Genomic DNA, 22,467 nt, shown 5'->3' with positions numbered 1-22,467 from the left:
AACAATGTGATGCACGTGTGAGAAAGGCTAATAACATTCTGGGGTGTTTTACCAGGAGTGTCTTATGTACAACACAGAAGGTCATTGTTCACTCTGCTCAGAACTGGAGGGGCCGCAGCTGGAGCACTGTGTCAAGTTTTGGGCATCACATTTTAAGAACGATGTGGACTAGCTGACCTCTCGAGATCCCTCCCAGCCCTACGTTCTGTGATTAAGCTGAGTCTGAGGTTCCCTTGTGCAATGAGCTGAGGATCTGTCCCTAAATATTATGTTAAATTAGAACATTCCAGTCCCCTTTGCTGTTCAGAGCTAGCACAGATTTAACTGATTACAAGTGACTTCCTGCATCTAACGTCTATCAATATTTAAAGAAGCAGGTTTTTAACAAAGAAGCTGTCTAGTCTGAGGGTTTTCTTTAGCTCCCCTCCTTGTCATTTCCAAGTGCTTCCCAGACAGATCAGACCTGCACGGTGAAGCACTGGACTGGGACTCAGGAGACCTGAGTTATATTCCTGACTCTGCCACTGGCAAGGGGAACTCGGGCAAGTCATTTCATTTGCCTCAGTTTCCCATCTATACAATGGAGATAACTATACTGACCTCCCTTGTGACGTGCTTTGAGAGCTATCAATGAAAAGTACCAGATAAGAGCTAGGGATTATCAGCTTATTTTGATATTGCTGAGGTAGTGCAGATATGACATAAACAGAAAATATACCATTATTGTCTCCGTAGTGCTTAGATATCTATGTGGTAGGGATTAGCTATAGAGATCAGAGAGGTTCTCAAAAACTGTTGAATAAAACATTGAAACACGACGGACAACTAAAGAACAACTAAAAACACAGGCCAGTAACAATTAGTCCATCATAAATGTGTGTATCCAGACAGGTAGCAAAAGGAAAACACAGCATATTGATCAAAAGCCTTCCTGATCAGGCTACAAATTACCATCAGGAAGTTAGCTGAAAAAAAGGGATTTGGAAGATTACAAATCTGAATTTAATCAATTCAAAAATTGTGTTGGATGAGAGCAGAGCAAAGGCAATGCAAGATCCCTATGTTATGCAGGTGCGATCTTTTCACTTTATCTGATATGAGCTCCTATTGGATTTATTTGGGTGACATTTTATTACATTTCTATTATATTGCACTTGGGAACATTTTAGAAAGTACCCAAATGACACAGACTCATATGTACTATTGATTTTCAATGGGATCTAGGTTCCTAAATCACATAGGCACTTTTGAAACGGTTATACTTTGTCTTTATTCCTTTGCTTGGTCCCCTGAGCCCTTTGGCTGGATGGGAAGGAATTAGGGGAAATGCTATTGGGGTTTTTTGTATTTTTACACATTCTGAAACAAACAAACTAAGATTGTGATGCAGCAAAAAAAAACAAAAAAAGAAGTTAAACATACAAGTCACAGAAAGAAAATGGTCCACATTACTATAAATTAAATGTAGCATTTTTTAAATATTAGATTAAATATTAAATGCATCATCCGTGATGTAGCACTGTTCCTGTCAGATGACAAATCTCAGAGCAGCCCAATATGATAAATGCTTTCTCACAGCACAGTCCCATTTTAATTTTCCTCTGATTCACATCTAATGTTTAATATATCTCTATAAACCTCTGGGAGAGGAGGGGATTGGCAGAATGGAATATTCCATGAAGATTTAGCATACTGAACTGAGACGGGATTTGTGGGTCACTGGGACTGGAGCTGGGTCACAAAGAGATTTTGATGATGACGATGATTATTTTGCAGAAAAGAGATTATCTTCACAGTCAGGACTCTTATATTCCACTCCCATGATTCCTGACTCCTATGGAGAATCGAAAAAGAAACCTCACACAGGCCACGCTGCTGACCATTCCCATAGTTCTGCCTGCTTGTTGAATACATTCTTCAGCCAAGGACTATGTAAAAAAGCCAAGTGATTTATATGTTTAATTCCCACTGTCTGAGGATGGCTCCCCCTGTCAAATCAGGCAGGCAGACAAATGCACTTTTTGAAGTACCCAAAAAGGGACCAGTTTTATTTCAGTAAGAATCTTTTACAACAAAGCGTGTCCTCCCCTGTGTCGGAGTAAGGTCCTTAATGCTCCCAGGGTTCTCTGCTAGTATTACCTGCCAGCAACCAGTTATACTCCAGCTCCCTCTGCGGGCTCCTTGCCCACACACACTCACAAAACCCTGCCTGCTCAGGTGAACTCCTTCAATGGTTCAATGTCACAAAATAAACCAGGAAGAAAATGGATGGAAGAAAATGAAACATTGTGCGCCTGGTTCTCATTTACACACCTCTAACAGTATAAAGGGGACTTAAAGTGGGTGTGAAAATAGGAGTGATGTCAATGGGCCTCAGGCCTGGTCTACACATAGAAGTGAGGTCGACACAGCCACAGCTAAGTGGTGAGAAAAACCCACACCCCTGAGTGCCATCACTACGGCGACCTAACTCCCAGTGTAGACGCAGCTAGGTCAATGGAGAACACGTCTGTCAACCTCACCCCAGTCACGTCTCCAGTAAGAATGTGCACAGCATGCCTACGACACACAGCTATGCTGTTGGAGCACTGCTAGCACAGACATGGTCCTGGAGTAAATGAGACTCAGGCCCTGTGCTTTTCCAAAGTGGGCTCCGTCCCAGGGCACGTGTACCATTTCCTCTTTTTTCCATCTAGGCCTTGGCACTGCAGCTGGCATGCAGTGTACAAAGAGGAAACCGAGGCAAAGCCTGGAAGAAATCCAGGGGCACCTTCCCAAGAATTCTGAAGTGCCTCAGTTGTCTCTATTACCTTGGCCGTGTTTCGTCAAACCAAGTTACAAACTCATGCAGTCACAGCTCGTTACAAATCCTTACTTCGCACAGCTGCGTTCCAACAGGATCCCACACACTGATCCAGTGTCTTCAGCCAAAGAGGTGGGACTGACAAGAGTAAATGTGAGTCCATGTCTCACAGAGAGGAAGGGAGAGAGTCCCAGACAAATGAGGCAGCACAAGCAAAAGAGTGGCCCCCCGTTGAGGACGGCAATAGGGCACAGGCCCAGGTTGGAGTGCGAATGGATGTAATCAGGTCAGAGTGGGTGAAAGCAGCAAGTCTGTGGAGAGTTTCAAAATGCTGCAAAGCAGTTGTGAACAGGCCTGGGAGATGGAGAGGAGGCTGGTGAACGTGCCCAAAATGATCGGGAAACAATTGTATCATGATCCTGCTTCCTGAAATTCACAGGAAAGGCTTCTAAAGGTGACAGACGTAGGCCTGGAGAAAGATTTCCACAGAGGCGAGATCAAGGGGACGTCTCTCTCTATCATCGTCACATACAGAAACGTTTATATCAATGAATGATACTGCCAGAGGCTGGCTGCAGGGACTGCTGCTCCAAGTACCAAGCTGCAGTCACATGAAATGAAAGCTCATGGTCTCAGTGATGTGTAACGTTAATCTTCCTCTGGACGCTGAGGACCGGCAGCCTGGCATTGGCTTGGATCGATGACATGTAATAATTAATTAAAATAATGATTTAAAAATAACAAGCTCCAAGGCACTGAGGGCTTGTCTACAACTAAAACGCTACAGTGGCACAGCGGCATGGCTGCAGCATAGACACTACCTACATTACAGGAGAGGTTCTCCCATCGGCAGGGAAAATCTACCTCCACGACCTAGTGCCATCTACAGGGGACATAGGCCATCTTAACAATGCCACTCGGGGGGTTTCCACACCCCTGAGCAATGTAGTTAAACTACCCTAATTTTCTAATGTAGATCAGGCCTAAATATGGGGTGGATTCAAAATTCATGTCTCTACTTAACACTAGCCAGAAGCATCATACTTGTGCAGACAGCAGTGGCTGGATATGGCCAGAGAGCCCTGAGTCGAAGGGTCCATCTACAAGCAGCTGGGAGATCAGAGTCCCAGCTCAGGCAGATGTACACACAACATCTCGGCTCGAGCTGGCACTTCAGAACAGCACCATGGCCACAGCAGCCCAGGCAGTGTCTCGGGCTGGCTGCCCGAGTGCAATCCCCCGCCGCCCGTGCCGCTGGGGCCACGCTGCCATTTTTCATGCACTAGCTCGAGCCAAGTCATTGTGCGTATGTCTACCCAATCCAGGAATGTCACCTCCCAGCTGTCAGGCAGACATACCCAAATGTGATGGCCATGAAGTGGGAAGAAGGGAGAAAGGGGAAAGTAACTTTGAGGCTCTTTCAGTGAATTCTCTATAGTCACTATCACCAGACACTGGACAACTTAATCAAGTGGAGTTTGAGAGACCAAGAGGCCGGCAAACTGCCAGTTTGTAGAAGTGCAGATTGTGTAAGTTAATGGGCCTGATTCTGCTGTCTTTGAAGTGTACAGGAGTCCTGACGCTGACCTCACTGGGGGCAGGACGGTGACCAATGTTTGAATATTGAGGAGACTCCATCAACAGGTGCCACTGGATACATACCACAGAGATGGTCTCTGCAGGATGCCTCAGCTCTGTGCCAAACTGGATTTAATCCTTAGGTCAAATCTCCAAATTATGTCATGGACAGTAAGGTCATTGACTTAGAAGCCAAGCTGTGCGGAGAGGGGGCATTCCCTTTCAGGGAGGGGTCCAATACTCCAGAATTTTGTTCCAATCCAATTTGGCACGAAAGCTAAACATTTCAGGATTCCTTGTGAAGGGGATGGAGCCCTTGCTGCTGGACAGTACACTTTGTGGCTGCCCCAGAGCCATGGACCCTCGGAGCCCTGGGGTCACCTCTGGGGCAGTTTGGCACGTGGGCTGCCAAGAAGCCAGCCAGCATGCTGGCAGAAAAGCAGAGAGGTCTGAAAACCTGCCTGGGAAGGCAGGGTTCCAGTGGATCCCCACAGAAATCAAACCATATCCATACTTCATGTGTTTATTCCTGTATCAAGCACCCACATAACTGAGTCTCACAAACTGGAGGTGGTTGTTAGCCCAGGAAAAAAACAACCCTTCCTGCTTCTAAGTAAACCAGGGTTAGCTCTTTTGGAACCATGAAAGCATCCTCCCTCTGTGAATGACACACCATCAGTTAATCAGCGTTTCCTCTCTAGGGAACAAGAGCTGAATGTGCAGAAGGGGAATTCTGCTGATTGGAGTCTGATCACTAGTAGATAATAATGGCATCTCCTCCTCCTTAAATTAGGTAGCAGATCAGACTGGACATCAGTGTAGACACCAGTTCAATTTTATTTACTTCTATCAGTCTGACTCCCCTTTTCTCATTTCTCCCAGGGCAGCATGCCCCAGATTCTACTGCCTGGTAATGCTCTTGAAGCTAAGAGAGATCATTTTTACTTATTACACTGCATCTCTCTTGCTGCTTCCATCTCTTCTAGTAGGAACATTAATGTGGATGCTGGCCAGAAAATTACCCAAGTGAACTCTATTTAGCTAATAAGAAAATGTCAGAGCAACTCGCTTAATGTCTCTGCTCTTCTTATGTGCTGGTGGCACATTGTAAGGTCTCTTAATGACTTTCACATATTTAGCATCAGGCTATCAGTGTAATTGACTTCAATGTTCTTTTCACTCTGGTTACAGCCACACAGTCACGGCTTCTGATTAGAATTTGAGATAGCACCAGAGTGCAGCTTCTCACTATCTCTGCTGGATGCTGGCAAGTGTGACTGTTAACTAGCCTTCTTCTGTCGGCATCCAGCACCCTACATGCCAGCAAAACATCCTGGCCACAGAGTGACTGACACCAGGGTGCAGGGTGACTGACAGCTTGCAGGTTTTCTGATTGTTGATGATTTTGTTTATGTCAGAGTCAGCTCCCCTGACCCCTCAATGGGTGTTGAACTTTGTGGTTCTCTGGGCATGCTGAATGGGATCAAATAAGTTTAAACCAAAGTGTGGGTGAACTCACTTTGGCTTTTTCTCAGCTAACAGTCCCTACAATTTCCCACTATTGCTAATGCTGCTTCATCTCCATCCATGGCAGCAAAGACGGGCGCGCTGAGGCAGACGAGGTGTTGGCAGCTGCTGGAGTTTTACATATCAGGTTGTGAGGCAGGCCTGCTTTCAGTGGCAAGTTGGAACAGTGTCCAAAACACTGGTGGCACCTCCATGCTGCTCTCAGCTGTTCAGCACCACCAATAGCAGAAACTAGCACTTTTAGGGATGCTCCCACCGATGGAGCTGAGCAGCTGATAGCAACAGAGGGAAAATCTAAGGGCAAAACACTAATGTAGAGAAGGCCTTTGAAGGGGGAGTCCACCACAGTTTGGGGCTTAACAAGTATTGAACTTGGTTGAGCCTATCAACGGAGTTCAGCACCACCATGGTGGACAGAGGCACCCCACAGTCAAACAGAGCAGAGTATTCGAGTACAGACAGAGCTGAAACTCCTCCGGCTGTCTAACTATCTGCCTACTCTTGGTACTTACACGGTCCCCGGCACCACAGTATGTGAGCAACTCACAAGCTTCAATGTATTTACCCTCACAGCACCCCTGCGTAAAAGGCAGTGCTGTTACCCCAGTCCAATTTAAAGAGGGGAAACCGACACACAAAGAGGCTAAGTGACTTGCCCAGGGTCACACAGGAAGTTTGTGTTGGAGCAAGGAATTGAGGCTCCCACCTCCCAGGCTAGTGCCCTGACCATCGACCCAGCTTTGATTTTTGTGTTGGTGCCTCAGCAATGTTTGGAACTAGTGACGCCCTTAATATCCACCTCTGGAGCAAGGCGACAGCTAGAGAATTACTCCTTGGGGACGGGCTAGTTTTAAGCCGATGTGGTGAATACGCGTATCTGAAAGGGACAAGCATAAGGGAGGCTAAAGGAGACCAACATGTGAAGTACAGCTCTGCAGTGGGGAATGCCAGCGCTGAGCCAGGAAAGACAAGGGCTACTAGGTTAACACGGCCCAAAGTGACAGTCATTTGGCAAATCAAGAAAACTGAACTGACCAAGTAATTCATTTGTCCCAACTCTGCACTGGCCTTTCTCTGTAGTGTGGGCTAACTGCTTCATAAATCCAAAACACAGGGCAAGCCAATGCCAGTGAGTGGGGCAGGCAATCCACTGTCAGGCATTTATGTTGTATAAACTCACTATAAATAACTGGAAGACCACCCTAGAGTAAAGACACTGACTTCACGCACATATCCGCTGTCTGCTTGACACTGCCGCACATTCACAGACGTGCAGTGGAATTTGATGGGACACATCACAGCTCCATGAAATCATGTTACCAAAGTCAATAAAAACCATTTTGTAAAGAACACTAAACGATGGGCCAGGGAGCGATGGAAATTGAGCCCATCTGTGGCGGATCAATGCCTATGGATCTCTCGCATATCACAGATCTTGTCATTTCCTCAAAAATAAATGATGCTGCAAAGAATGATTAAACATTGTCCTTTCATTTGTTGTCATTTACATTTACTTTCCTGTAGAGTAGAACACCAGAGTTACAAACTGACCAGTCAGCCACACACCTCAGCTGGAACCAGAAATACACAGACAGCAGCAGAGACTGCCCCCCCAAAAGGCAAATACAGGACAGTGCTGTGTTAAATATAAACTACTAAAAAAATAAAGGGAAGTTACAAAAAGATTTGAAAAGGTAAGGAAACTCTTTGTGCTTGTTCGTTTAAATTAAGATGGTTAAAAGCAGCATTTTTCTTCTGCATAGTCAAATTTCAAAGCTGTATCAAGTCAATGTTCAGTTGTAAACTACAACCATAATGTTTTATTCAGTGTTAATAATAATAATAATAATAATAATAATAATAATAATAATAATAATAATCTGAGACATACCTATCTCACAGAACTGTAAGGGACCCCAAAAGGTCATCGAGTCCAGCCCCGTCTTCACTAGCAGGACCAAGTTACGAGTTACGAACATATCAGAGTTACGAGCTACCTCCATTCCCGAAGTGTTCGTAATTCTGAGGTTCTTCTGTAGTTTCCTTAAATACTCTGGTAGCTATATTTCTCAGCAGCACCAAGAACCAAAGCTTTTATGCCATTTTTAATCCAAGCTAGCAAAGGGACCGCTAATCAGGCCTATCCATTGAAGAGGGCCTGCCCGTCATATACAGAACATGTCACTATCGCACGGCCCTGCAAATGCCATGTGAGGCACTGTGATGGCAAGGATAAATTGCTGTACTTGGAACCAATCAATGTAACCTTTGCAACTTGTCATTTGCTAGTAATCTGCTAGGCTGAAAATCTAACAGAAGAAAAAAGCTTTTAGAGATGAGCTTTACCTTGCATGGGTGTGGGTCAACTCCGTATGTCTCCAGGGTCTGGGCTTTTCTTAAAAAATTTAACTCTGATGTAGCTGGTGTCTGACCACTAGAGGAAAGAAAATCAAGGAAAGGTGTGAACATCAGGACGAGTCATTATGTTCACTGTTTCCATTAAAATACCGGCCACCAAATCAAGCAGACTCCTTTGACGTCATTCAGCCAGCAGATTGAATCTAAAACAGGATCTTGTAAGAGGACTCGGCTGTTAAGCCTGTCCTTACCGTTCTGCAAACTGGACTTCAGCTGTACAGAAGACAGACTCCCAACGCTAAAAAGAAACAGAATAAAGGAGCCTCTGCACAAGGCAAGGTTTAATTAAATACAATCAGTCCAGGCTGCGATAAGAATTTCACTTGGTTGCGGAGCATTATATGCTGAAAACAGCCCATTTCATGTACGTTTTTCAGGTCCCTTTTATGTCGTCACATCAAATGACGTAACATCTGTACATGTGTCTGAGGTTAAAAACAAATACAAAACTCCCTCTTAGGGAATGTGAGAGCTGGTAAAAGCAAGCTCAGTAAATGATCTACGCACTGCGGACAGCTTATAACTCCTTCCCCGAGCACCACACGAACAGCTTCACTATCTCTGGTTTCCAGGATGCCCATTCTGGATTCTTATCTTGCTGGCAAACTTGCAAGCCTTATTGCCTGAGTCACCTTCACACAGTTTTGTGAATGGACTTGAAGTGTAATAGACTGTGGCTTGGCATATGTCATAAACAAAGATACAGCTAGTGTAATGGGAATATCGTAAGAGGATGATATCTTACTTTTATACAGCACCTCATCCCAAAATAGGATGTGCATAATAGAGCAGGCAGCTGAAAGTGCAGGGGGAGTTTAGGAAGGCGGGCAGTATTTATCCAGGACGAAATAAGAAAAAGCCATGGGATCGTTAATCAACCCTTAAACTGGGCTGAGTTCAAGACTCAGCAAAATAAATAAAAAAAAGTCAGAGACTCCACCTGAGCTGGGCCCCTGGCGTGTGAGGAGATATTAGGAATCCGTTGATACAAACTGCCTGTGCCAGACATTTCTGTTACAAGCTAATGACAGTCCATTGTTGGGAAACGATATTCCCAGCGCTCCACTGAGACCACTTTAGGCCTTTTCTTTAATTCTACAAATGGTTGAGACCTCAGGCTGAAATCCCATCTGACGGCTGTTCAATGGATGAGATGAATAAAAAAGATTTCAGGGTTTTTATTCTTCTTTGATTATCTACATTTTAAAGCACTTCTGGTCATTTTTTTTTAGGCAGTTTTATGATGTTCCTATTTCACCAAGTAGAGGTTCAGTATTAGCTGCCATGTCCTATTTCCAGACTATTTTTATTTTTGTTTTGTTGTAATACCTCTAATAGTGCTTAATAAATTGACCTTAATTTTTAAGAACATCTCCATTATTTTCCCTCTTATTAAACGTGAACTATGTTACTATGTTTCTGATTTAGTGTAAGTACACACGCAGTAAAGCTCCTCACCCCATTACACAGAACCGTTATGTTTGAAACCCTGAACAGGAAGAGTACTAACCCAAATACAGTAACTCTACAGTTAATCAAACTACGTGACCCCTTTCAAACGGCACAGGATGGTAAACCCCAAAGCTAACGTTACCTGAGTTCTGTTTTGTGAATCTCTGCAATTTTCCTTTCCAGCTTTTCTGAATGTTTGGGGAAAAATTGGAACTTGGAGCTGTAGCCTTCTGGGTGCTTCCCGGGGTCGTAGTCCCCAATCTCGGCTAGTAAAAGAGAGAAAGGCCGTATAATGAAATAACGAGGTTTTCATCATTTGGAGTGAAACCATTTCTAGACGTAACTGCAATTAAAAGAGCAAAATGGGTTAATATTGAAAGTCAAAGGGCGTCTTCCTAGAAAGGGGGTTTGTGGGTTTTCATGGCAGTTGGTTTTGCTGGAAACAGAAAACTGTTTCTTCTCCAAATGAAGCTGATAGCAAGGGGGTAACTAGCTGAGGGGGCTGGCAATGGGATACAGAGCAGTAATAATAATAGGAGATATACCTATCCCCTAGAACTGGAAGGGACCTCAAAAGGTCATTGAGTCCAGCTCTCTGCCTTCACTAGGCAGGACCAAGTACTGATTTTTGCCCCCAGACCCCTAAATGGCCCCCTCAAGGATTGAACTCACAACTCTGGGTTAGCAGGCCAATGCTCAAACCACTGAGCTATCCCTCTCTTCCAGGGGCCCACTCCAAAGTGATGGGTACCTTCAAACCCCCCAGGTGCTGATGAGACTGGAAGATGCTCAGCACCTGGCAGGGGTAGGGGTCAGATCACCAGCTCAACTCCAGCCATGCTGGTGGCAAGCCTGGGTGAGTGGAGGCCTGTGAGAAATTAGTTTGATGGGTCTCTGTCCAGTTCCCAGTGCACAGGTGTCCACAACACAAGAAATCTACCATCACACCTGGGTCCTAGTCTCAGCAGGGAAATCAAAAAGTGAACAGTCATAGAGAGTGAATTAACCTCTGACTCCTTCCCCTCTCCAATGGCTCACCCACCCACCTATGCTGGTGGCTTCAACTGACACACAGAAAACATACCAGGCTCATTGCATGGTGAGGCAGCATGGGAAAACTCACACTGCTGATGCCTGCATTTGACAGTGGGGTGAAGGATTTGTAAGGAATAATTAATCTCTGAATTTCAATCTATGTTTGTGAGCAGACAGCCACTGTCTCATCTTTAGTCATTCTTCAGAATTATTCTGTCAAATAATTCGTAGGAACTGCTCTTGGCCTGCAGTGCACTTCCAAGCAGTTCACTGCCAATATTAAAAGTGGAGTTCTTCTGAGAGGACAAGTCATTCACATGGTGTAGCCCTGTTCTGACTGCAGGAGCAGAATCAACGTTCCAGTGCATAAACTCCCCCTTCTGGGAACATTCTGTAACATTCACTTCACATTGGGCGACATTTCTGCAAATAAACTAATTTGCTGGCATAGTGCTTGAAAACGAGCAAAGAAGTGGCACGGACACACCTGAAGAGGATTTTAAAGTGTTAATGAATATCAACAGAATTGTTTTGCGCGGTATCTTCCCGTCTGTACTGTGCTGAACCTGCTCTAGGGGAGATTGGAGGAGTCCACTTGGCAGGACTGGCAACTGGACAGCTTCCGCCAGCATTAATGTACACAAAAATGTTACCAAAAAATAAAATGTACATCTCTATCCATGCCATCTCCCATAACAGCCACCACATGGCTGTAGAACAGGGACCAGCTCCTGAAGTCACCAGTGTGTATTCCTGTGCTCTGAGGACTTCTTCGTCCTTTCCCATTAAACGAGACACAGCAATAAATAACGCTCCAAGAACTGGAGCTGCCCATGAATCCGAGACAGTGAACTGTCTTATCAGCGAATTAGAAGTCAGCTCTGCTCCTTTCATACATCTGAAAGAAATGGACTGATTTTTCCTTGAGATAGGCTGAGCAGGCAGCTACCCCATCTCCACCTTCATCACCCTCTGGGAAGCAGCCAGTAATTAAATCCAAATTTGACTTAAACTGCAGTAAAGGGGAACAGAAAAGAGGTGAAAAAATAGTTCTCTCTTGGCTGACCAAGGCAGCACAGTATCTCATCTCTGCGTCTCATGCTACTTACCTGCATATTAGTTGGGGACTGGTCCTGCTTTGAGCAGGGGGTTGGACTAGATACCTCCTGAAGTCCCTTCCAGCCCTGACAGTCTGTGATTCTATGATATCTGCTTTCCATGCTATATAAAAGCCCTGCATCTGCAGCATCTCACAGCTCAGTTAGTAAGGACCTCTCCTCTCCTCTCTCCCTCTCTCTCTCTCTCAATTTCCTTTGGTCTGCGGCTCCTAGTGAAATGTAGATGTTATGCTAATGTGCATGCTTCCCCTGTAAAGCGTTGGGGGGATACAGGTGTATTTCCCCCCCTTTTGCATTTTACAGGGGAAGCATCAAAACTAATGATTAGTGTCCTTGAAAAATTCAGATATATTGAACTGTAAACACGTGTGAATGTAGAAAAAATATCCGGTCTGCTATGAAATATCTTGTTCGTGCCTTGGAGCTGGGCCGTGTCATTCGGCACACCCCTGGCTCTATGTCAGTGATGACACACACAAATGACATTAAAAAGAACATTATTAGCCCCATGCAACTACGAGTTGCAAGGTCAAGCACTCAAAAGTTAGGAAATGCCAAATTTAAGGTGGCCCACGCCACCTTAAATCAGCTTTCTTACGCACATGCATTATGACAGAGTCTCTAATTACAGTCACATTGTATTTTTTCCATACGGACCCCTTTTTCAAAGGCTTGGACAAATCTGAGCAGATTTCATGGGAATGGCAAACAGTACACCCCAGACACAAATGCCACCCTGCTGCCAAAGCCCCAGCTCGAAAGCTCTGGGGTGCTAGAATGTTTTAAAATGGAGAAAACAATGTGTTTTGCCCTAGTCTCATTCTCAGAAATAGATGAATTTTTTTTTATTTCAGCCAAAACAAAGTCCATCTGAGGCAGACACTCAGAACGGAAAATTTCAGCCCAAACAGTTCAAGTTTGGCAAAGTTATAAGCAACTGAAAACAGGGTCTTCTTATATAAAGTGTCAGTCAAACTTAATACTAGTCTGTGCTCTCAGAATGTCTACAGATTTTCAACCCAGACCTTCAGCTGTTCAATTTTTTAGAGGAATTCACAAACTGAAGGGATGTTGTTGGCCTCTTCTGATAGCAGGGGCACTGGCAAGATCAGGAGTGGTAAAATAAGCAGGAGGTTTCCAGATATTTTCCCCCACCCCACGCTGTGCAACAAGCCTGGTCCTGTCTGCAGCTTGCTGACAAGTTGTTTCTTGGCTGATGAGCTTGATGTAAAGTAATGAATTTGTATAAGGATGTTCATTTGTGCCACCAACTAACAACCCTGCGTTTGTTGTACTAGGGTCCCTCTTTAAAGCCACACGCTGGAACAGCATGCAGTCACTCAGGTGGAAAGAGCAGTGTTTTGTTGTGAGGCTCTTTAGGACTATCCACGTTGATTTGTCTGATGTGTACATATTTGAGAGACAGGGAGATGGTAACGGTGCAGACATTAATGTTGTTAGCTGAAGCACAAAACAATTATTTCATTTTTCCTTAGTTAAAATGTAAAGCTCCATAAACCAGGTCTTTCCTTTGGAATTCACCCTTCTCTGAGGTTTGTAAAGATATGCACTTCTACAGCTAATAGCTTTTACCCAGGAATTCTGACTTTCTTCATTCAGACAAGCGAAAAAACCAAATGTCATTCTCAACTTTCAGTAAATGAGTCTATATCTTATCTAGCTTACCTGTCTATTGTATTTAGATTGATCTATTTTAAGGCCAGGAGGGACTATTCCTTCAACTAGTCGGACCCCCTGTATAACACAGACCACAGAATTTCATCCATTTACTCCTGTATTGAGCCCAGAAACTTGTGTTTGATTGAAGCAAACCATTCAGTAAGGCTTCCAGTCTTCATCTGAAGAATCCAAGAGATGGGATTTACAGAGCCAGTCACCATAACTGCTGTTTCAAGAGACCTTCTGCAATACTGAAAATATAAACATAACCAAGCTTCCTTCTCTGTCTTTACAGAAAACTAGGCACCGCCCTGCCAAAACTGGCCACACTCACTTGCTGTCTAGTACTGGGACGGCTGATGGAAGACAGGAAGGAGAAAGTTATGCTGAGGAGGGTAAATCAGGATAGGACCAACCAATTTAACTTTGAGATTCCAAATGAGAGGGTAATAGCATGACAGTGACACTCTTGAAAGCACCAGTTATCACGTACTGTTGCATCTATCAATTCCCAGGAGCACAACTGCAGCACAGATGCATGTCTGGACACCAAAGTCTGGTATGTATGAGGATGTAGCAAAACTTTTGTAGTAAGTCTCAACACATGAGAGTGTTTTCTATCCTGTCAGTATCCCAAATTACCTAGGAGATTTCTCTGAAATCAGTACAGAGTAAGTCCCATGCTGCTACAAGCCTTATCTACCTATCAGAGAGCATCACTTCAGCTCTGGAAATCCCTGTATCCTAGTTACAGAGGAAGTGTGGATTAGTAGCTGCAGCACACTGACCTGGAAATTAGGAGTTCTAGATGCCCCTTTCGCTCTATCACTGAATCTGTGTCGCTTAATGCCTGGTGCCGCATCTCCCTTTATCACAGTTTCCTATCTGTTAAATGGGGATAAACCCAACTGCCTGACAGGGAGATTGTGATTTTGTAAAGTGCTTTGAGATCATCAGATGAAAGAAAGTGGAAAATACTAGACACATAATGTTGATCAAAGGGCCATTTATTCAGACACAACTGACCTGAATCCAGGTGGAATAACTTTGAGAGAATAGATGGCAGAGTTGTTGCTTTTGGTATAGTTTAGATGACACTATCAATTCTAATTCTATCAGAGACCAACGGGGTACTGGCACAAGTACAATCTTGAAGAATGAGCCCTGCATTGGTTAGATGACATTTGTATTCAAGGTGCAGTGATCTGCTGTAAGTGAAATAATGTAATCAGTACTTAGCATGAAAAGCACATTTATCTTGTCACAAAGCATTACCTTGAAGGATATAGGCGGCTAACAATGCAGCATCCGATGTCTTGCAGAGGAGGCGGCCATGGTAGAGATCTCTTTTGATCTGCAGGAAGACTAAATACCTGAGGAGAGAAAGAGAATTAGCTCTGAATTATTTCTTTTATTAAGCAATGCTTAAGTTACCTAAATGTGTGACTCAAACAAGGAAAATCTGTATCGAGACACTTCCACTCTAAATTCTCTCCAAACATTGCATTGGCTGTGACTTAGTCAAGTGCTAATTTGCCAGTCAATCCTCAATTTAGGGTCAATTCTCAGGGCTCTGATGCACGCGTGCCACTCCTGCTGAAGTCCATAGGAGTGGTGACAGGCATATATATGAGACAAGAATCCAATTTATAATTTGTCATGCGGGTCCCCAGTCAAGGTTATTGCTCTGGTTTTAAACTTCTCTAAACCTGCACTTCACCCTTGGAACCCAAAAACTTTATGTAACACCTACTTAGAAGAACCTATCGTTCCCTTAATGTACATGTGTATGGGCTAGTGGCACTGTTACAACTACTGACATTATTACGTGTAAGGTCCATGAACATTATTCCCCCTCTCTGTGCCTCGGTTTCTCCATCTGTAAAATGGGGGTACTGATATTGACCTCCTTTGTAAAATGCTTTGAGAGTGACACTGAAAAGCATTATATAGCAGCCAGGTATCATTATTATTACTATTAGGAGATGTTTTAAGAGCTTAGATCCCTCTGTAAGCATTCACTTCCTTGGCACCTGTCATTAGCTGACAATAAAATAAACAATTTCTATGCTCGACAATCACTATTTCTCCTAGTTTTTATGTGATTTCATTAAATCAATGTCAGCAAAAAGAAAAAACAAAATATGATAAACTTAAAATAAGTAACCGTGTGGCAGTTCAGACTGAGTTACGATGGCATTCATTACATTTGGGAAAAACAATCTGATGTAGAACATAACTCACGTAATTAAGGAGCAAATTGTAAATTGGCATGCTTGGAAAAATGTTTAAATAATTTAACTTCCATTCTGCAGAACCTCAGCCAGGCTTGATTTCTTGAGTTCAGATTTCTGATGCTGCAAGCGTCATCATTTCACTGCTAAAATTACAAAAATGTTGAGAAAAACCGAACTCTCATATCATTCTCCTTCTGATCCGCTGGGACAAATGCAAGCCCCAGCTCTGCTCTTAGTTTCGTGCATACATCTCATGGCAGATTTAGACTCAAAATGTCTTTATAAGTAGAACCAGCCCCTAGCAGCTAATTAGCTTTTGCCCTTTGCTACCCTACAGAATATCCATGTCACCATTCCAGCTGTTTCGCTATGTATTTCAAGTTCTAATCTCCCCACATTGAGTACTATTCATATGTACCCAAATCTCACCGAAATGCTGGTGAGGGTCAGGTGCGCTCTGTAATCCTGTTTGCGGATGGGAGAATATATCTTCCATTTCTACCTTACCACTTAAACCAGTTCTGGAGGGCCGTTTTTGGTGACCCAGGATGGTTTAACCCCTGTATGCCTGTACCTTTACATTGCACTGGGAGCCGGAATTTTCCAACTCAAAGGGCTAATGCAGAAGACATTAATACCTAGCAGTGGGAGCCCTAGATCTTCAGGCATGAAGGAATTAATGCAGAAAAGTGTGGACAGAGGCAGAGGCCCATTTTACAGAAGATTAAAACACAGTGATGCTGGCTATTGCTCTTGGGTAGTGGAAAACAGGATGGGACCTCTCCTTGGCCAAAATAGATGCCCAAATAGAGAATTCTCAGCAGCAACCAGATTGTTAGGTCCCAATGGCATATCTGGTAACTGACATAGGGAAAAAGCGAACTGTGTTTGTGAAAAATCAGTGTTGTTCCGATTCAATAATGGCTGGTTTTGAAAGACCCACAGAGGGGCAAGAACAGACTGCATCAGCCCTGACACCCGCAGGCAGCACTAACATGCAGTGTATTGTCTTTACCACACCTACACAGACCTACCTGAGCCCCTGCCATGCCACGTGCCATGAGCCACTCGCAGACACAGAAGAAATCTTCCCACACCAGCCCTCATGCCTGAGCTAAATGTGTATTTGTTACCATCACCCAAAGAGGGGAATAGTTCTTCCTTTTTTCTATCCCAGCCCCCGAAATCTTGTTGCCTTGCAGGCCTAAATTAATGGACTGTCTTTAAGAACAAAAGGGCAGATGATGGTGCAGGGCACATAATTTAAGCTTTTCTGTGTGCTGACTTTTGTCGCCCTTGCCAATATTTTCTGGATATATTATAGTTTATTAGACAATAGCAAACACAGGCAACTCTCAAAGGACTTGAACACTGTCTCGCGTACTGGGTAGCTACTGGCCATCTCACCTGCCCAGAACTGGGCAAAAAATGCTGAATCATTCAAATGAACTAACGAGTCAGCTGATGACACTTCAATCCACCAGTTGTGATGTCCGATACCTCACGTGTATTCCCAGCACATCTAAATCTGCCCTACGCCAGTGCAACGGTGGGACTGCAGAAGCAGTCAGTCAGTCTCTTTTGGGTTTCACGTACAGGATCTGTATCCAGTTATTAGCTCATCAAACAACAGTGGACAGAAACAGAAATGGATGAACTAATTTGGCCTAATACCAAACTCACATGAACATGGAGGGTAAAAGTTGGACGCAGACAAGAAGGTTATTGTGTTTATGCTCCACTGAGGAAAGATTGTGAACAGAGAAGCAAATAGCAGGAGAAACATCCAATGACAAGGTAGGATGGAAAATGGAGCAGAGATTGGGGAGAGTGAGTGACAAAGAGACGCTGAAAAAAAAGCAGAGAAAGAGCAAGAACATTCTGAATGAATAAATGTAGTACAAGCACCATGGATAGTGCTCTCTCTCTTCCCGAGAGTTCTTCCATACCAGACACAGAGCTTTCCCTTACCTAGATACATGTTGTTCAAAAACTGAATCAACCTTGCAATAAAGCCCGGAAGAAATCATGGGTTTAAATTAGGGAAAATACATTTGTGAACTTTGTCTACTTTTGTGAACTGCAGCAAAAAGTTTCAAGAGGCCCCCAACACAATGAACGTGCAAATATTCCCCCATCTGTAGAAAACACCCAACTCAGCCAGCGAAAGGGAATTTTTGAGAGAAGGGCTTGTGTTCTGGAAATGTAGCTTCCTTCAAAAATGCAGTGAAGAAAGTTATGCAGTTTTCAGAACTAGAGAGTTCCCGCTGTCACAGCTCAGCCATTCTTCCTATTGCTGATCTTCTCTTCAATCAGAAACTTTTAAAGCTAATTTAACTCTGAACTGACTGGAGTTTTTTCCTGGTCTCGGCACCAATCAATATCTGAACTCTCTTAGAACCAGCTTCACTTATCCTCCCTGTTCATTACTTTTTACTGATTTCATTCTGTCTGTCTCGCTAATGTGTTGGGACTGGAACACTGACAAAGTGAACAAACTCAACTGATGAGTGACCCCTACTCCTAAGAATTGCTTTTTCTTCCATGAAAACCAGGGTTTCATTTGAATTCTTCTGCCTTGGATGTCACTAGAACCCAAAGACGGGGAGATTTACATACCTGTAGAAAAGTAGATATGCCAATGGAGGGAAAGCTGTCATCAAAACATGCAATCATGTTATCTTGGAAATAAGCCATTGTCTGTCTGGCTCTACACTCCAAGTAACACAAAGTGCTAGTGCTTCCTCCACCCCCCTTATTGTTATATTAACTGCAAGGGGCTAAATCTTTGATGGCCTTAATTGGCCAAGTTTTCACCCTGCCCTCCCCAAGGCATAAATCTGAACTGCATTTCAATACCTGACAACTGCAGCTGTTGTGCTGATCTCAGGTTACAGAAAAGAAATAGAATACCGTAGGAACAGTTTAATGACCACGCCCACCTAATAGCGGTCACTGTTCAGAGAGGTGTCATTGGCCATTTGACATTTAAATTGAGGCCTAATGACTGCAAAATTTTGCAGTTGCTAGGAGTTAACATAAAATCTGCAAACCAAATAAGTGTCTCTTAAAAAAGGGCAACCAGATGCATCTGTCTGAGATCTATGCCTGGACACTTCGTTTCTTCTCAAATGTACCTAGAACAAAAACCAAATCAATCGTATCTGGGAAAGCTGATTTGGGGCACCGTCTTAGAGAAGCAGAAATGCTTGTGTTTTGGACATGAAGTTATTTTAAAACAGGCTCAGCAATTAAAAATGGTCTATTTACAAATGCTTGATTTTGTGCTAATCTGACTCTACTATGGGGCTGGCAATCAGGTTCATAAGGAGTTGCCCATGTATTCAGGATACTAACTACGGGTTTTATTTGTCTCTCCCTGAAGCACAAGAAAAGCTTCCATTAATTCTGCACATCATCGAGAAAGGCACAGAACTCCACTATCCTCCTTCCTTTGCTGATCTCATCTTCTATTGTCCACCTTCTGTTCTCTAACCCATCCTTCTATGAAAAAATCTTTAGTTTATTAATACAAAACCAAAAGGTATGTAATCCTGAGCCCAGAAGTATTTCAAATACGCCGTGTAAAAGAGGGCAAAATCCCAAAGTTCATCCACTCATGGTCCTCGCTCACCAGACACTCCAAAGAGAGAGTGCACATCCAAGGGATGGTATGCAGAAGGCTGGACTAGAAGACCTCCCGAGGTCCCTTCCAGTCCTACACTTCTATGAATGCTGGAATATCTTTAGCCCTTCCAGTTGGCCTACTTAACTCCGGAGGAGCTTGGCTTGGATCTTGACTATCTTGACAGTCATTTACAAAGTAAAAAAGCAGAAGTACCCCTCCAGTGGCTAGTAAACAACTTTTCTAATCCCAGCATCACCACATGTGCCCTCTGCTTCATCAGAAGCCTGCTGACCATCACCTGGGGCCATTTCAGATTGTTTTACAACATACATATGTAGGACAAGAAAATTAGTCAGTAAGGGCCACTTCTAAAGAATAAAAATATGTACTCAGGTTCATATGTAAGAATTAAAAGCTGATGGGTGCACACTGGTAATTGCATAGCAAAATATGCATCTATATACACAGAATGGGTGTCCTCACATGCACCCATTTGCATGTACAGTGATGTGTTTGAAGACACCTGATCACATTTTGCATACACAACTTAACATGTTGTTTTGCAGATTTTACTCTCAACATTTGTTTCCTTAGGTACAGAAAATACGTATCTCCACAGGATACTCTGAGTACTGCCAGGCAGATTGGAATAGACTCATGCCCGAGTTCTTTAAATTAGGCTTAGTTTCTCAAACTATCCCACATTTACTCTTTCAAATGTTGTTTCTCCCATTTATAATCCTGTGTTCGGGATCTGATTGCATTCACTGGCAGGAAATCATGAAATCAGGTTCGCTGCTCCAGGCCAATGGGGGCTGCTGGAAGCGGCGGGGGCTGAGGGACATACTGACTGCTGCATCCAGCAGCTCCCATTGGCCTGGAGCAGCGAATCGCGGCCAGTGGAAGCCGCAATTGGCCGGACCTGCAGACAGGACAGGTAAACAAATGGGCCTGGCCCGCCAGGGGATTTCCCTACACAACCGGCATCCCAGGTTTGGGAAACACTGCACTAGCCGATATTACATTGATTTTACATTTCGTCTTAGCCAAACATTTCATGATGTAGGGGGAAAAAAACGAGGTCTCGGGTGCTAGAATGCAGACACCAATTTCCCCTTTATTTTCAAGGAGGGAACAACTAGGCATTGGAAACAGCTTTGAAGATTTCTGACCTTACCTGCAATGCAAAATATATTGTGGTGTTTACCTGAAACATGTCCCACCAACTTCTCTATATTCTCTTTCCTGTCAATTTCCCCGCCTCTCACTGCAAATCCTGATTCCTTCGGAAGCCTTATTTTCCAAACTTGTTAGGACACAGATATGTGTTTGCAATTTGTTCCGTCTGAAAGAGTAATTACACTTTGGACAGTAATTACACTCCAGACTAAGACAGCTACCCCTCTGATACTTTGGACAGGGTGGACAGTGTTGTAAACATCTCTAACCAGTAGCCGCTTTGGCAGAATTATTTGTTAATGATGCTGTACTGTTCCAATGTTCTCAATTAACATTTGTGCTCCCTCCCCTCTGGAGGGCCGAGAGGATGGTTAGCATGCTAAACACGGCCTACTGCAAAGACCTCTTAAAAAATTCAAGTCATTTTTTAATGAACTCCACATTGTGCTGTTCCTCCTCTCCCTTCTCCCCCCTACTCCCCCCACCTGAGATCTGCAGCAGAGAGAGAGGAACATCCATTTATCTGAAGATGACAAAAATCATTCATCAAGGGCTCTGGACTCAATGTATTGCCTGGGAAGATTCCAATTTACTGAACCCAGCTCTGAATTCCCCATCTCATTCTGCCTCAGCCCTGCTTTACAGCAGCCTTTGAAAAAGCCAAGATAAGGCTGGACTCGAGCATCCAAACCGTCTCAAAGCGCAGCACTGACAACTGCATTTGTTTAGCGATCAGGTGGCGGGACAGGCTTTTTGCCAGGAACCATTCCTGGACTTATTATCAAGCTGCAGCATCTGGGAACAGGTGCGCCTGACTTGCGCAGGCAGGAATGAGGAGTGGAAGGGACTCACAGCTGGCTTGCAGGGAAGTTAACACTGTGCAAGTGGCAAGAGGAAAAGGGAATCATGGAGAACGGATGTCAGAATTAGCCAGTTTTGGAACTGTTGTATCGGCCTGATAGCCTCATGCTATAAGTTACATAATTAAAACTGCACATCTGCAAACACTTCACACACAGAACCAAAGACACGCTCCTGAAACAAACCTGCCTGTTTTTCTGTCTGTTCCAGCTGGACAATGGGCACAAACGAGGGGAAGGCTCCTACAGTCACACAGTCTGGAATGGATGCAGTCTCTCCTGCTCACTCCCTGCCTAGCCAGTGCTCCTCTAGAACCTGCTCCCACCAAAATCAAGGAGAGTTGTGCCATTCGCTTCATGAAAGCAGGCCTGAGCCCTTACTGCCTTGAGTGTTGGAGTTAAAGGGACACTGCCAGCTACTCACACAGAATTTCCCCCCTCTGTTCTTCCTGTCGCTTCTTAGCAGCCTGGAAATAAACCAGCTCTCCCTCAATGCATACAGCGGACAAAGAATAGAGGGGACATGTGGTAGACATAAGGAAGTAGCAGGGCTGTTCATCGTGCTCCATATTTTAAGCAGAAGGGGCAGAACAGTGCCTGTATTGGCCATCAATTTGCTGCAAACAACAGACAAGGAGGTAGTCAGGCTAACAGAACCAGTTATGAAAACGTTAGACAAAGAGCAGGGGTCTGTTTTGGGACCGGCTCTGTTCAATATCTTCATCAACTATTTAGACGTTGGCATAGAAAGTACGCTTATTAAGTTTGCAGACGATACCAAACTGGGAGGGATTGCAACTGCTTTGGAGGACAGGGTCAAAATTCAAAATGATCTGGACAAATTGGAGAAATGGTCTGAGGTAAACATGATGAAGTTCAATAAAGACAAATGCAAAGTGCTCCACTTAGGAAGGAACAATCAGTTTCACACATACAGAATGGGAAGAGACTG

General features: G+C 44.0%; 1 protein-coding gene across 5 annotated transcripts in view; it reads right to left on the bottom strand.

The window, feature by feature from the left end:
• FRMD5 (FERM domain containing 5) overlaps window positions 1-22,467 on the bottom strand; it is a 294,349-nt gene that overhangs the window by 40,124 nt on the left and 231,758 nt on the right. For all 5 annotated transcript variants that reach the window (XM_050967339.1, XM_050967341.1, XM_050967340.1 and 2 more), the window contains exons 5-7: window positions 14,887-14,984; window positions 9,921-10,044; window positions 8,255-8,342 (exon numbers count right to left, since the gene is read on the bottom strand). In XM_050967339.1, coding sequence (XP_050823296.1) covers window positions 8,255-8,342; window positions 9,921-10,044; window positions 14,887-14,984 — 310 coding nt within the window. The remainder of the gene's footprint in view (window positions 1-8,254; window positions 8,343-9,920; window positions 10,045-14,886; window positions 14,985-22,467) is intronic.

The sequence above is a fragment of the Gopherus flavomarginatus genome, chromosome 9 (genome assembly GCF_025201925.1).
Source record: "Gopherus flavomarginatus isolate rGopFla2 chromosome 9, rGopFla2.mat.asm, whole genome shotgun sequence".
Classification (NCBI taxonomy): Eukaryota; Metazoa; Chordata; order Testudines; family Testudinidae; genus Gopherus; species Gopherus flavomarginatus.
This window is presented reverse-complemented; position numbering and strand designations above follow the sequence as displayed.